General features: G+C 41.9%; 1 protein-coding gene across 1 annotated transcript; it reads right to left on the bottom strand.

Moving 5' to 3' along the window:
* Positions 1–479: 479 nt before the first annotated feature.
* LOC129631258 (olfactory receptor 2V2) lies at positions 480–1,427 on the bottom strand. The gene has a single exon (XM_055552143.1). It carries the CDS (start codon positions 1,425–1,427, stop codon positions 480–482), a length of 948 nt encoding a protein of 315 aa, XP_055408118.1.
* Between the last annotated feature and the right edge of the window lie 12,354 nt (positions 1,428–13,781).

Raw genomic sequence — 13,781 nt, 5'->3', positions numbered from 1 at the left:
AACTGTAATGAAAAAGAACATATATATATGTACACATGTATAATTGAATCACTTGGCTGTACAGCAGAAATTGACACAACTTTGTAAATCAACTATGCTTCAATAAATTAAAAAAAAACAGTTAAGGAGTGCAGCTTGAGGCATTCTCTGACTGTAGAAGTAAATCCAGTTTTAAATACTAAGTGATAGCAATCCTAGAGCCTACTTATACACAGTACTTGAGCTTACAAAGTTCTGCGCTTCATTTCAATGTATTCTCCAAAAAAAAAAAAAAAAAAAAAAATTAATCCAAAAAGATTGAGAGGAGGGAAGCTGGTGTTTTACCAGAGATAGAAAGTATTACTTTGGAGTTTAAACCTCCCTAAAACTTCAGGGTCATGAGCCTCATTATTAATGAGAAAACCAAGACTCAGATAGAAAATGTATGTAATATAACAAAGCCAGGAGTGGAAGAGTCAGGCACAAAATACCCTAACTCTTCAGTGCTGGTTGACAATCCTGCAATGGTCCAGCCCTTTTCTCAGGGCTCCCATCACCTCCCGATTTCTTAAGCTATAAATAAGGGGGTTCAGCATAGGAGTAAGGACTGTGTAGAAGACAGAGACCACCTTGTCATGGCTTGGGGCCCGGTAGCGCTTAGGTCTCAGGTAGATGAACATGGCTGCCCCATAGAAGAGGAACACAGCTGTCAGGTGGGAGGAACATGTGGCAAGAGCCTTTTTGACAGCCTGAGCAGAATGCATGTGGAGCACAGTTCTCAGGATACGAGCATAGGAGGCCACAATGATGGAGAAAGGAAGAAACAGCATGAAGACACAGCAAGCAAATATCACATTCTCAAAAATGGATGTGTCTATACAGGCCAGCTTTAACAAGGATAACATCTCACAAAAGAAGTGGTCCACCTCCCTCAAACCACAGTATGGAAATGTCATTACTACCACCATCTGGATCAAACCATCTGTTATCCCAAAGACCCAAGAGCTCCCAACAATTTGGAGACAGACCCTCTGACTCATGAGGATGGGATAGTGAAGTGGGTGGCTAATGGCCGCATACCGATCATAAGCCATGAGTCCTAGCAAGAGCCCTTCAGAACCCACAAGACAGACAAAAAGGCCAATTTGCATGCCACAACCCACAAAGGAGATGGACTTCCTGCCAGACAGGAAGTTGGCCGCCATCTTGGGCACATTGGTACAAACCAACATGAGATCCATGAAGGAGAGCTGACTAAGGAAGAAGTACATGGGTGTATGAAGTTGAGGATCCGTGAAGATGAGGAAGATGAGGAGGACATTCCCACAGAGGGCCACTATGAAGACCATCATGACTGCTGAGAAAAGAACAAGGTCAGTGGAACTGTGGGAAAAGATGCCCAAGAGGACAAAGTCATCTGTGGATGATTGATTCAACCATATCTCCATGGCTCAGCTGATGTTCCCGGTCACCTGAGAACATGGACAAAAATTATTGAATTGACTGACATATCTTTATTGGCAGAAAAGTCATAAGACCAATGGGGAAAATAAATGATTGGTGCCCAAACCTCAAAAGAACAATGAGGTATTAGATATAGAGAATAAACTAGTGGTTACTGGTGGGGAGAGAGAGGGGAGGAGGGGCAATATAGGGGTAGGAAAGTGAGAAGTACAAACTATAGGTATAAAATAAACTACAAGGATATATTGTGCAACATGAAAATATAGCCAATATTTTATAATAACTACAAATGGAAATAATCTTTAAAAATTGTAAATAATTATATTGTACATCTGTAATTTATATAATATTGTACAGCAATTATATTTCAATTAAAAAAAAAAACAGTGTGGTCTTCAGTTGCAGTGAGATTTTTAAAATAACCCCAGGAACAGGGCCTCAATAAAACTTGGCTGATAAAAATTCAAACTAATACCCTCAGTTATCCTAAGTAGAAATCCAAGAGCTTTCTTGTAAAATCTTTAAAATTAATGTCTTCCACATGGATTGAATCATTTATTCACAGTCTGATAAAATTTCTAATTAATTTATTTGGAGCACATCAAAGAAAACTGGATTTCTCTTGATTTTGGACAGGATTTTTTTTTTCTAAATATGTTATATGGAGGGGAACCAGAGACATGGCCTGATTTTACACTGACAAATTTGAAATCAAGAAATAAAAATTGTGCATATTTATTTATTTTCCCCGCTGCCTCTTTTTTTTTTAATTTTTTTTAACTTTACAATATTGACACTGCCTTGATGATAATGACAATATCTGAACCCAAGGAAAATAAAATAAATGATTATAAGCAACTGAATGAAAAGCATTATAATATTCTGACCACAAATTTGTTGTCCTTATGTTCTCACCAGGATAACCTTGTCTTCGTTTTCAAAGTCATTTCCAGCTTTTAGATTTCACCCTCTTCTCTCTCATCAGCCCCCTTCTTTTTAAAAAATATATTTATTTTTAACTGGAGGATAACTTCAGCATGAACCAGCTATATGTATATATATTTTTCCCTCCCTCTTGAACCTCCTTCCCACCTCCCACCCATCCCACCCCTCTAGGTTATCAGTCACCTTCAAATATCACCTGTTGCTTTGTCCATCCAGGGCTGTACATTCAAGGCAGGCATTTTCATGGCTCTACCAGTAGCAAAGCAGTACAGAATTTTCTCTTTAAATTTGTATTAACTGTATAGTGCCATGAAGCAAATAACTCCAAATTTACAACTTGAAATAATACAGGAAAAACAATGATAATTTCACAGTTTCTGTGGGCCAGAAATGAGGGTGCAACTTAGTTGTCGCTGACATAAAAGATTTCACATGAGGTTACCCTGAAACGGTCAGCCAGGCTGCAGTCTTCTCAAGACATGTGTGGAGGAGGTTCTACTCCAAGGTCACTCACGTGGCTGTGTCAGGCCTTGCTCCCTTTTCACAGGGCTGCTTCACAGCATGGCAGTTGACTTCTTCCAGGGTGAGTGGTGCAAGAGAGAGTGAGAGCACAAGCACCCTAGATAGAAGCCATAGTTTTATAACCAAATATTGGAAGTGACATCCCATGAGCTCTGCTGAATTCTGTTCATTATTAGTGAGTCATTAAATCCAGCCCCCAGTTACTGGGAGAGTGACACACAGGGTCTGAATATCATTGAGACCATCTTAGAGGTTGTGTATCATAACCATTCACATTCCACCTCAAACTTTGACTGTTGATATAAATAGACTGGGCTCATCAATTTTAACAAGTGATCTCATCATTAAGAAATATGGTGATTTGTAATTTGCCTAGAGAATAAAGAATCAAGGATGTTAAGTTTGTCTATCTCTCATAGGATGAGAAGAGGTCTCTCTGCCTGGTTCTAGTGTCAGGCGATACACAATCCATAAAAATAAATTCACCTGTTGCACCTCACAGTGCTCACATTCATGTTTCATTTGCTCTCACAGTGATCCTGCAATGAAGGTAGAGTGGTGTTTTTTGATAGACCCTCTTTTATAGATGAGAAAATTGAGATTCTGAAGAGTTGGCTGGATTGCCTGAAGTTGCAAGGTTAGAAAATGTGGAACCAAGACTTAAGAATAGGCCTTTATAAGTTCTGGAAAGTTTATATCACATCACACTGTTCTTGTGCAAAAATATTCTTAGAAGGGCAAGTTACCTTGTCTTGAAGAAATTCTTAGTTATGAGCTTCCGGTTCCTTTTTTCTCTAATTCTTGGCTCATTCTATAGCCTTCTGATCCATAATATGGACTTTTAAAATTTGAAGACTTTTTTGCTCAAAAGCAGTACTGGTTTCCTGTCAAATATAGCTCTCATCATTATTAACCTAATAAGGCAGGGAGGCCATTAGACTGAGTAGCCTTAGTAGTCTATGAAGCAAACAAAAATCTAAGCTTCTAAATATTTTGAGGTTAAGAAATCAAAACCTAAGGACAACCAAACACAAACAGTAAGTAGGGTTTTCCAATAAGCCAAAGGTTTAAGTACAGCCAATTATATTTCTTTGCTTTTCTTCTGCTTTTACACTATAAGTCTTTCTGCTGGTTCCTGTCCACAGAGCACACCCCACCACTTCTGCTTTGGCATTGCCTGATTTGAATTGACTTTTACTCAAATAAATTGTCTGACTCTTTATGACCTCACAGTCTGTAGCCTTCCAGCCCCTTCTATCCATGGAATTCTTCAGGCAAGAATACTGGAGTGGGTAGACATTCCCTTCTCCAGGGGATCTTCCTGACCCAGGGATCAAACCCACATCTCCCACATTGCAGGCAGATTCTTCATGATCTGAGCCACCAGAGAAACTTTTAGCAAAATAGGTGCAATTTAGCAATATATGATAACATAGTTAAGTTCCTGTCTTATGAGTTGGTTAGTATAAATATAAATAGAATTCCCTATGGTGATTGTTGTTTAGTAACTAAGTCGTGTCCTACTCTTGTGACTCCATGGATTGTAGCCCACAAGGCTCCTTTGTCCATGGGACTTCCCAGGCAAGAATACTGGAGTGGGTAGCCATTTCCTTCTCCAGGGGATCTTCCCAACCCAGGGATGGAACCCAAGTCTCCAGCATTAGCAGATGAATTCTTTTCTACTGAACCACCTTGGAAGCCCAGAATTCCCTATACCTAGATGAAAAGTAAATTACAGTTCTCAGCCTGTGAAACTCAGGTAAAGACCTGGGCAGAGGGCAATGATGATCATGAGGCTGAGGTAGAGAAACCAGAGAATTCATCTGCCTGCCTGTCTTTCCAAATGACAACAAAATCTTCACTGGCTCTCAGACACCCTTCCCAAGACCCAGACCTAGCCTTAGAGCCAAACTTTCAATCCCTACAGAATTTATGCAAAATTACAGTTCTTGCTGACAAACAAGAAACAGAAAACAACTAAGCATTAATTCTTATGTACATACCCCAGAAAGGTAATATCTTGTCTTTTTTGTCATATTTCTTTAAAATGACACCTACCATCCCAATTATTCAAGCGCAAAATAACCCATGCTGGATGCCCAATGGGCTTCAGATTGTATCACTCTCCAGGTGCTGTTGATTTCCCTTTAATGGAGATGCTTGCTTTTTGGGCTCCCAGGTGGTGCTAGTGGTAAAGAACCCACCTGTCAATGCAGGACAGAAGATGCAGGCTCGATCCCTGGGTCGGGAAGATCCCTTGGAGGAGGAAATAGCAACCCACACCAGTATTCTTGCCTGAATAATCCCATGGACAGAGGAGCCACCGGCTACAGTCCATGGGGTCACAATTAGTTGAACACGACTGAAGCAACTTAGTATGCATGCTTGCTTTTTACAGCTGCCCTCTACTTTCCCCCCTTGTGTTACCACTGTATTCAGAGCATGCAATGAATCATCTGAATGTGCTAGGTGTTCACTACTAGATACCTTTCTCTGAGGAAGAGTGAATGATAACATAATTAGTATTTTCAGATATTTACAAATGACAAGTATGCTCTCTGCAAATGTATGGTAGTCACCTTTAGGAGACATTTATGAAGGGTATATCCATCTACCTTACCTCATTATAAAGACAAACCAAGAAGACTTCATGGGATGTGTGCTCTTTGTGCAAAGACCCAGCATGATTTCATAAACTAAGATGGACCTGCTCAGATCCATGACCAGAGAGGCAGGTTGCTAAGCTGTGTCTATAGACGAGAGAGCATGTGTCACTCATGCCCAAGAAGACATGCCCAGGTGTCCTTGCCAACAATAACATCCAGGAACTTAGCTATAAGTTATGATATATTCACTTATTTTTCTAAAAGATAAACTGTGGCATACTAAATTTTTTAAGAGTTTATTTGAGTAAAAAATCAATTCCAATCAGGCAGTGCCAAACCAGAAGTAGTTAGGAGTGCTCCATCGATAGGAATCAGTAAAAAGAATTTTATAGAGAAAAAACAGAAGAGGGAATTCCCTGGTGGCATAGTGGTTAAACATCTGCCTTCCAATTCAGGGGACACAAGTTTGATCCCTAGTTGGGGATCTAAGATCTCACCTGACATGGGGCAAGTCTGCATTCCACAACTGCAGAACTATGCACACCGGAGCCCATGCACCACAACTAGAAAGCCCACATGCCACAACTACTGAGTCTGTGTGCTCTGAAGCCTGTGCACCCATGTGCCACAGCTAGATGGAAGCCCGTGCGTGGGCTGCAGTGAAAAATCCCACATGCTGCAAGGGAGATTCTGCGTGCAGCGACTAAAACCCAACACAGCCAAATAAATAGCTATTTTTAAAAAGCAGAATAAAAGCAAAGAAATTATTTGATTGACTACTCTTGAGCATGTTTTGTGGGGTGGGGGCAGATTCTACAGAAACAAATTGCTGTTCCAACAGCCTTTAGTTGGTCTTGGCTATATCAAGCTTAACCAACAAACTGAAAAGTCATGCCCCCCCTCCCCCGCCCCCCACCTCCCCACAACTCCCACCCAGACTTTATAGCTGAAGTCCTGTGCTGAGGATGCTCAGCTCTACGCACAGAGAGCAGAGACACTCAGCTACATGTATGTTCAACAAGATGCACCATCAAACACCTCTTCTTCCTGCCCCCAATACAATACTATATAGTTGATTAATGACATTTATCTCTCTATCCTGGAGGACTCCCTTGAACTCTGATTCTCATATTGACTGTGAACTCGATATCTTTCTTCAAAGTCCAGTGGGTTCATTCTGCCTAAAGTGGTCAACCTGAGCCCTTGGTCTCCCCTGGAGAAACATTCTTCCCAGATCAATTCATGGAAGATTTATTCAGTTGCCTAGGAAAAACACACAGTGTATCCTTAACTCCTCTCCTCCTCTCACACACATCCCAACATCAGAAAATCCTGGCTCTTCTTCCAAAATATGCCCATGCTGGACCATTTCTCACTCCTGCCTGTCCCACCTGGACACATCATCATCATTGCTCCCCTACAGTGGAAATGGAAATGGCCCCTAACTGGACTTGCCTTCCCATTCCTTCCGTGCCCCGATTCTGTCTATTTGCCACTGGTGTCTATAGCACTGGGGTGAAGACATCTCCCTAAGAATAAAAGACAAAATGCTTGAAGAATGAAGCAAGACTTTCATATGGCTGGGCCCCTCCACTACGCAAACATTTCATTCTGCTCTCCCTGAAATTCCCTCTGCTGAGATTTCACTGGCCTCCCTTCTGTTCCTACCGCAGAGTTCAGTTCAGTTCAGTCGCTCAGTCATGTCTGACTCTTTGCAACCCCACAGACTGCAGCACGCCAGGCTTCCCTGTCCATCACCAACTCCCGGAGCCTACTCAAATTCATGTCCATCACATCGGTGATGCCATCCAACCATCTCATCATCTGTCATCACCTTCTCCTCCTCCTCCTTCAATCTTTCCTATTATCAGGGTCTTTTCCACTGAGTCAGCTCTTCACATCAGGTGCCAAAGTATTGGAGTTTCAGCTTCAGCACCAGGCTTCCAATGAATATTCAGGACTGATTTCCTTGGTGGACTGGTTGAGTCTCCTTGCAGTCCAAGGGACTCTCAAGAGTTTTCTCTAACACCACAGTTCAAAAGCATCAATTCTTTGGCGTTCAGCTTTCTTTATAGTCCAGCTTTCACGTCCATACATGTCTACTGGAAAAACCATAGATTTGACTAGATAGGCTTTTGTTGGTAAAGTAATGTCTCTGCTTTTTAATATGCTTCTAGGTTGGTCACAGATTTCCTTCCAAGGAGCAAGTGTCTTTAAATGTCATGGCTGCAGTCACCATCTGCAGTGACAATAAAGTCTTTAACTGTTTCCATTCTTTCCCCATCTATTTGCCATGAAGTGATGAGACTAGATGCCATGATATTAGTCTTCTGAATGCTGAGTTTTAAGCCAACTCTTTCACTCTCCTCTTTCACTTTCATGAAGAGGCTCTTTAGTTCTTTGCTTTCTGCCATAAAGGTGGTGTCATCTGCATATCTGAGGTTATTGATATTTTTCCCAGAAATCTTGATTCCAGCTTGTGCTTCATCCAGCCTAGCATTTCACATGATGTACTCTTCATAAACGTTAAATAAGCAGGGTGACAATATACAGCCTTGACATACTCCTTTCCTGATTTGGAACTAGTCTGTTGATCCATGTCCATTTTTAACTATTGCTTCTTGATCTGCATACAGATTTCTCAGAAGGCAGGTCAGGTGGTCTGGTGTTCTCATCTCTTTAAGAATTTTGCACAGTTTGTTGTGATCCACACAGTCAAAGGCTCTGACGTAGTCAATAAAGCAGAAGTCGATGTTTTTCTGCAATTCTCTTGCTTTTCCGATGATCCAATGGATGTTGGCAATCTGATCTCTGGTTTCTCTGCCTTTTCTAAATCCAGGTTGAACATCTGAAAGTTCACAGTTCACGTACTGTTGAAGCCTGGCTTGGGGAAATTTGAGTATTAGTTTGCTAGCATGTGAGATGAGTGCAATTGTGCAGTAGTTTGGACATTATTTGGCATTGCCTTTTTTTCAGATTGGAATGAAAACTGACCTTTTCCAGTCCTCTGGCCACTGAGGATCTCAGGAAGACGTGGTTAGCAACTGGGAGCCTGCTCACAGTTCGGTGGAATATGCCATCTCTGGGGCTGAGACTGGAGCAGCTCCTTGCATTCCGGTTCTGGCTGTCACAAGCCTGCCTCTGCCTCCAAGTGGGGAGGGGCTGGTACACAGCCAGCTGGCTCTCCTTTGGTATTGGCTCAATTCTTTGTTCTGTGAGCAGGCCAGGCTGTGTGTTAGGTTGTTGGATTAGAACCTTTTGTGGGAAAGTTCTCTTTTCCACAGTTGCAGTTTGGCGTGTATTGTGTGTGTGTGTGTGTGTGTGTGTGTGTTTCCCCCCAATTATGTTGCCTTCTGAGATTCCAAAACTTCCCACAAACCCACCTGTGAAAGGGTTTCCTACTGTGTGTAAACTTCTCCTTTACAACTCCCTCCCCAGGACAGGTCTCCATCACTAACTCTTTTGCCTTTTATATTTTGTCCTACCTTCTTTCTAAGAGAATGGGCTGCCTTTCTGGGTGCCTGGTGTCCTCCGCTCAGCATTCAAATGATTTTTTGATGAATTTGTAGGGGAGAAAGTGGTCTCCCCATCCTATTCCTCCACCTTCTTATAGACACATTGCAGTCCATGGGGTCACTAAGAGTTGGGCATGACTGAGCGACTTCACTTTCACTTTGCACTTTCATGCATTGGAGAAGGAAATGGCAGCCCACTCCAGTATTCTTGCCTGGAAAATCCCAGGGACAGAGGAGCCTAGTGGGCTGCCGTCCATGGGGTTGCACAGAGTCAGACATGACTGAAGCGACTTAGCAGCAGCAGCAGCAGCACAGAGTAAGTGGACACATCTTATAGACACATCTACAGAGTAAGTGGATACAAGGCTTCCTTTTACCTCTTCACAAAAAGTTCTTTCCAGATATACTCCACCTTGTTCCCTTATATGCTCTTCACCGTCTTAGCCAGACCTTCTTCCACATCTATTTAGAGTTGAAATTCTTTTTTCCTTTTCTTTGTTTCCCTGCCTTATGTTTCTCATTGCATTAAACACCATCTAGCATGCTACATTTAACTCACATGTGTTCGGGACACTCTTAATTTCCCAACTAGAACCTGTATTCCCTGATTCCACTTTTGCTCATGGTGGGATCTCTGGCTCTTAGGACAATACCTGGCATATATTTTGTTCTTAGCACGTATTTGTTGAATGATTAATTGTATTATGCAAAACAATTCAAGAAATTATTCTGGCATCTCACATGCTCATTTCTTACACCATAACATCATTCCTTTCTCTGGATTTTTGGGTAGTGGCTTCATTTATATCCTTAGAAATGACATAATAAAGCAAGTCACCTTTTGGGGAAAAAGTGACTCTATATCCCTTCTCCTCCCTGACTTTTTACCTGCATCTATCTCCACTCATCTTTTGTCTCTCTGCTTTAGAAAACTCTTCAACTCATCTCTCAGTCCAGACAGAGAGAAACAGGAAAGAAAAAAAACTAATGAGATGTTAAGTTGAGAAAAAGGGAGAAGTAGATCAAAGGATAAGATTAGAAGAAAGAATGAGAAGAGACATAACACTGGAAGGTATACGCCTATCCCCTCATCTGCCAAAAAGAAAATAAAAACTAATACCAGAAAGAAAAACACCAATACAGTATACTAATGCATATATATGGAATTTAGAAAGACGGTAATGATAACCCTGTATGCAAGAGAACAAAAGAGACACAGATGTATAGAATAGTCTTTTGGACTCTGTGGGAGAGGGAGAGGGTGGGATAATTTGGGAGAATGGCACTGAAACATGTATAATATCATATAAGAAACCAATCACCAGTCCAGATTCGATACAGGATACAGGATGCTTGGGGCTGGTGCACTGGGATGACCCAGAGGGATGGTATAGGGAGGGAGGTGGGAGGGGGGTTCAGGATGGGGAACATGTTGTACACCCGTGGTGGACTCATGTTGATGTATGGCAAAACCAATACAATATTGTAAAGTAATTAGCCTCCAATTAAAATAAATAAATTTAAATAAAAAAAGAAAACAAAAACTAATAAAGACAGAAAATAGCAGAAAGAGAAACTGCTGATAAATAGAAATGCATAAATGAACTGCAATTATAATAGATATTGCAAGGAGAGAAGGAGGTAATAGGAAAAACACCTTCACTCACCTTTAAGTGGGTTCCCTGGAAGAAAACAAACTCAGCACATACTATATGGAGTCAATACCAGCATGAAAAATTATTTCATTCTCCTTCCTTTGTTTGCACTTACTGAGTCAGAGAGGACAGAGAGGAGCCCTCCAGTTCTGACCTCCTTCCTCAGCCCCCACCAACCTCTCAGCCAGGCTGTGGGTTTCCATGTCACCTGCAGACTCCCTGTGACTCTCTAGCTCAGACTGGGGCTCAGAGAGACAATAGCTTCCTCTTAACAAAAAGAGATGCGGAGAAAGTGAACTTAGTCAAGGAGACAGTGGTGGGTAGATGGAAACAGAGTCAGGATCTGTGTATCTGAACTCACTCTCTAAATCCTGTCCACCTTCCATGGGCTGACACCCAGGCTGGCTTGCAGAACTGTCTTCCACTGCCCATGAAATACTTAACATTGAACCTGAGTGAGGAAAGTAAAGCTGTGAAGTCCCAGGAGAGCCCACATACTCCAGCCCTGGAGCAGAAGCTCCCAAGCTTACAATTAAAGAAAACTAAACAGGGAGCTTGGGGACAGGACCAGAAGAAGGGCCAGTGGGACAGTCATGAGAGGGGCACAGACGAGTCAGGGTACAGGAAGTTGAACAAGTTTCTTGATACTCTTTCCCCACCACAGGCACACTTCAGTGGTTCCTCAGTGACCTCCAGGATCCACATGGGGTCTCTTCCTGCCCTTTACCTGATGTCTAAAGCCAGTCTGTATCTACCAGAGGCCTATGATATACATAGTACTGGGTGAGATGTTGCGCTTGAATCAAAGGTGGAAACTGAATATAACCCTGCCCTTTTGGTGGGAGGAAAAGCAAAGCACTCACCTTCGAGAGAAGCAGATGATGGCATGGGAGTTGGGTGTCTTCCCAAACCTTATCAGAAGTTTATCTAAGCTCAGTGCTCTGCAGTGTGGTCTGGTTATTATGCCTGGCATCCCAGTATAATCATGGATAGCTCTCCCTTTCACTCTCAGGAATGTCCCAGGTTGGATGATAAATTTTAAAAAATTTATCTATTTTTTTGGCTGCATTGGGTCTTAGTTGGGACATGTGGTACCTTCCTTAGAGCCTCTGGGATCTTTCAGTGCAGGCCATGGGCTTCTCTCTGGCTGTGGTATGTAAGCTCTAGAGCATGTGGGCTCAGTAGTTGTCTCACAGGCTTAGTTGCCCTATGGCATCTGAAACCTTAGTTCCCTGACAAGGGATTGAACCTGTGTCCTCTGCATTGGAAGGTGGATTCTTAACCACTGGACCAGCAGGGAAGTCCCTGAACAATAAATTTTATAGTAACTCTATTTTTGGCTTTATGTCCTGTAGAAATAATTTGTTTTCTCACTCGCCGATATGGTGGCAATACACTGGTCAAATGGCTAAGTTACCAAAGTCATTTCTTTTTAAAATTTTAAAAAACTATTTCTTTTAAATCTTTATACTTTTAGGTGTCTGTGTTATAAGCTCTGACACTGGTTATTTTGGCTGTTTGTGGTTTTTCTTCTTTTTCTGTAATGCAAGTGTCTGAGCTAAGCTTTGATTGCCAAGGCATCTACTTCAAAGAGGACTAAATGGAATGAACACATTGCCAGCCACACTGCCAGATAAAGAGCCAGAACCAGGCTGCCTCTCCCTTCTGAAGTGCCTTTGTTTTAGAAATCCTGGTTGATTTCAATAATTGGTCATTTGGGCTGCTTGTTTTTTTCTCTTTCTGTGACTTAAATTAATAGTCTTCTGTTTAAATTAACTAATAAAGAATGAGCCCCTAAAGCCTTATGCCCCTACTCTTTACCCCAATAAAAGCAGGACCCCAGGCCTGTGCACTCTCCCTCTTTCTCTACATCCTGCCTTGCTGTGTGTTCCCATGGGTGTTGTATAAGTAATAAAACCTCTATTTTCTCAAAGTTTCCTGACAGTTATTGCTGAAGGATGTGTTGCAGTCATAATAGGAATCATAAGGCTTTGTCCCCCCACAGCATCAATTATTGATAAGATGAGACCATATTTTTTTTTAAAACTTTTTATTTTGTATTGAAATATAGTTAATTAACAATGTTATGATAGTTTCAGGTGGACAGCAAAGGGACTCAGCCATACAGATACATGTATCCATTCTCTCTCGAACTCCCCTTCCATCCAGCCTGCCACATAAGGTTGAGTAGAGTTCCCTGTACTATACAATAGGTCCTTGTTAATGTCCAATTTAGATGAGATCCGGTGCATCAGGGTGATATGACCATAGACTGGTTATCCATTTTAGATACAGCAATGTCCGTCCCAAACTCCCTAACTATCCCTTCTCCCATCCTTCCTTCTGGCAACCATAAATTCATTCTCTAAGTCTGTGAGACTTTTTCTATTTGGTAAGTAAGTTCATCTGTATCATGTCTTTTTAGATTCTGTTTATAATGGATGTTATATGATGTTTCTGCTCCTCTGTCTACTCTGTTCTTCATACTTCACTCAGCATGACAATCTCTAGGTCCATCTATGCTGCTGCAAATTGTGTTATTTCATTTTTTTGATGGCTGAGTAATATTCCATTGTATATATATACCACAACTTCTTTATCCATTCCTCTGTCAATGGATGATTAGGTTGCTTCCAAGTCTTGGCTGTTGTAAACAGTGCTGCAGTAAACCCTGGGGTGCGGGTATCCTTTCAGACTGTGTTTTTCTCCAGATATATGCCTGGGAGTGGGATTCCTGAATCATATGGTATCTTTATTTTTAGTTTGTTAAGGAGACTCCATATTGTTTTCCGGAGTGGCTATACCAATTTACATTCCCAACAACTGTGTAGGAGGGCTCACTTCTCTCTACACTCTCTCCAGCAGTTATTGTTTGAGGATTCCACCCCCACCCCCCACAAACTTCAGTTCGGTTCAGTCACTCAGTCATGTCTGACTCTTTGAGACCCCATGAATCGCAGCACGCCAGGCCTCCCTGTCCATCAACAACACCCAGAGTTCACTCAGACTCACGTCCATCGAGTCAGTGATGCCATCCAGCCATCTCATCTTCTGTCGTCCCCTTCTCCTCCTGCCCCCAATCCCTCCCAGCATCA

Source organism: Bubalus kerabau, chromosome 1 (genome assembly GCF_029407905.1).
Source record: "Bubalus kerabau isolate K-KA32 ecotype Philippines breed swamp buffalo chromosome 1, PCC_UOA_SB_1v2, whole genome shotgun sequence".
Taxonomy (NCBI): Eukaryota; Metazoa; Chordata; class Mammalia; order Artiodactyla; family Bovidae; genus Bubalus; species Bubalus kerabau.
The sequence above is the reverse complement of the archived record's forward strand: the minus strand, read 5'-3'. Positions and strand labels throughout refer to the sequence as shown.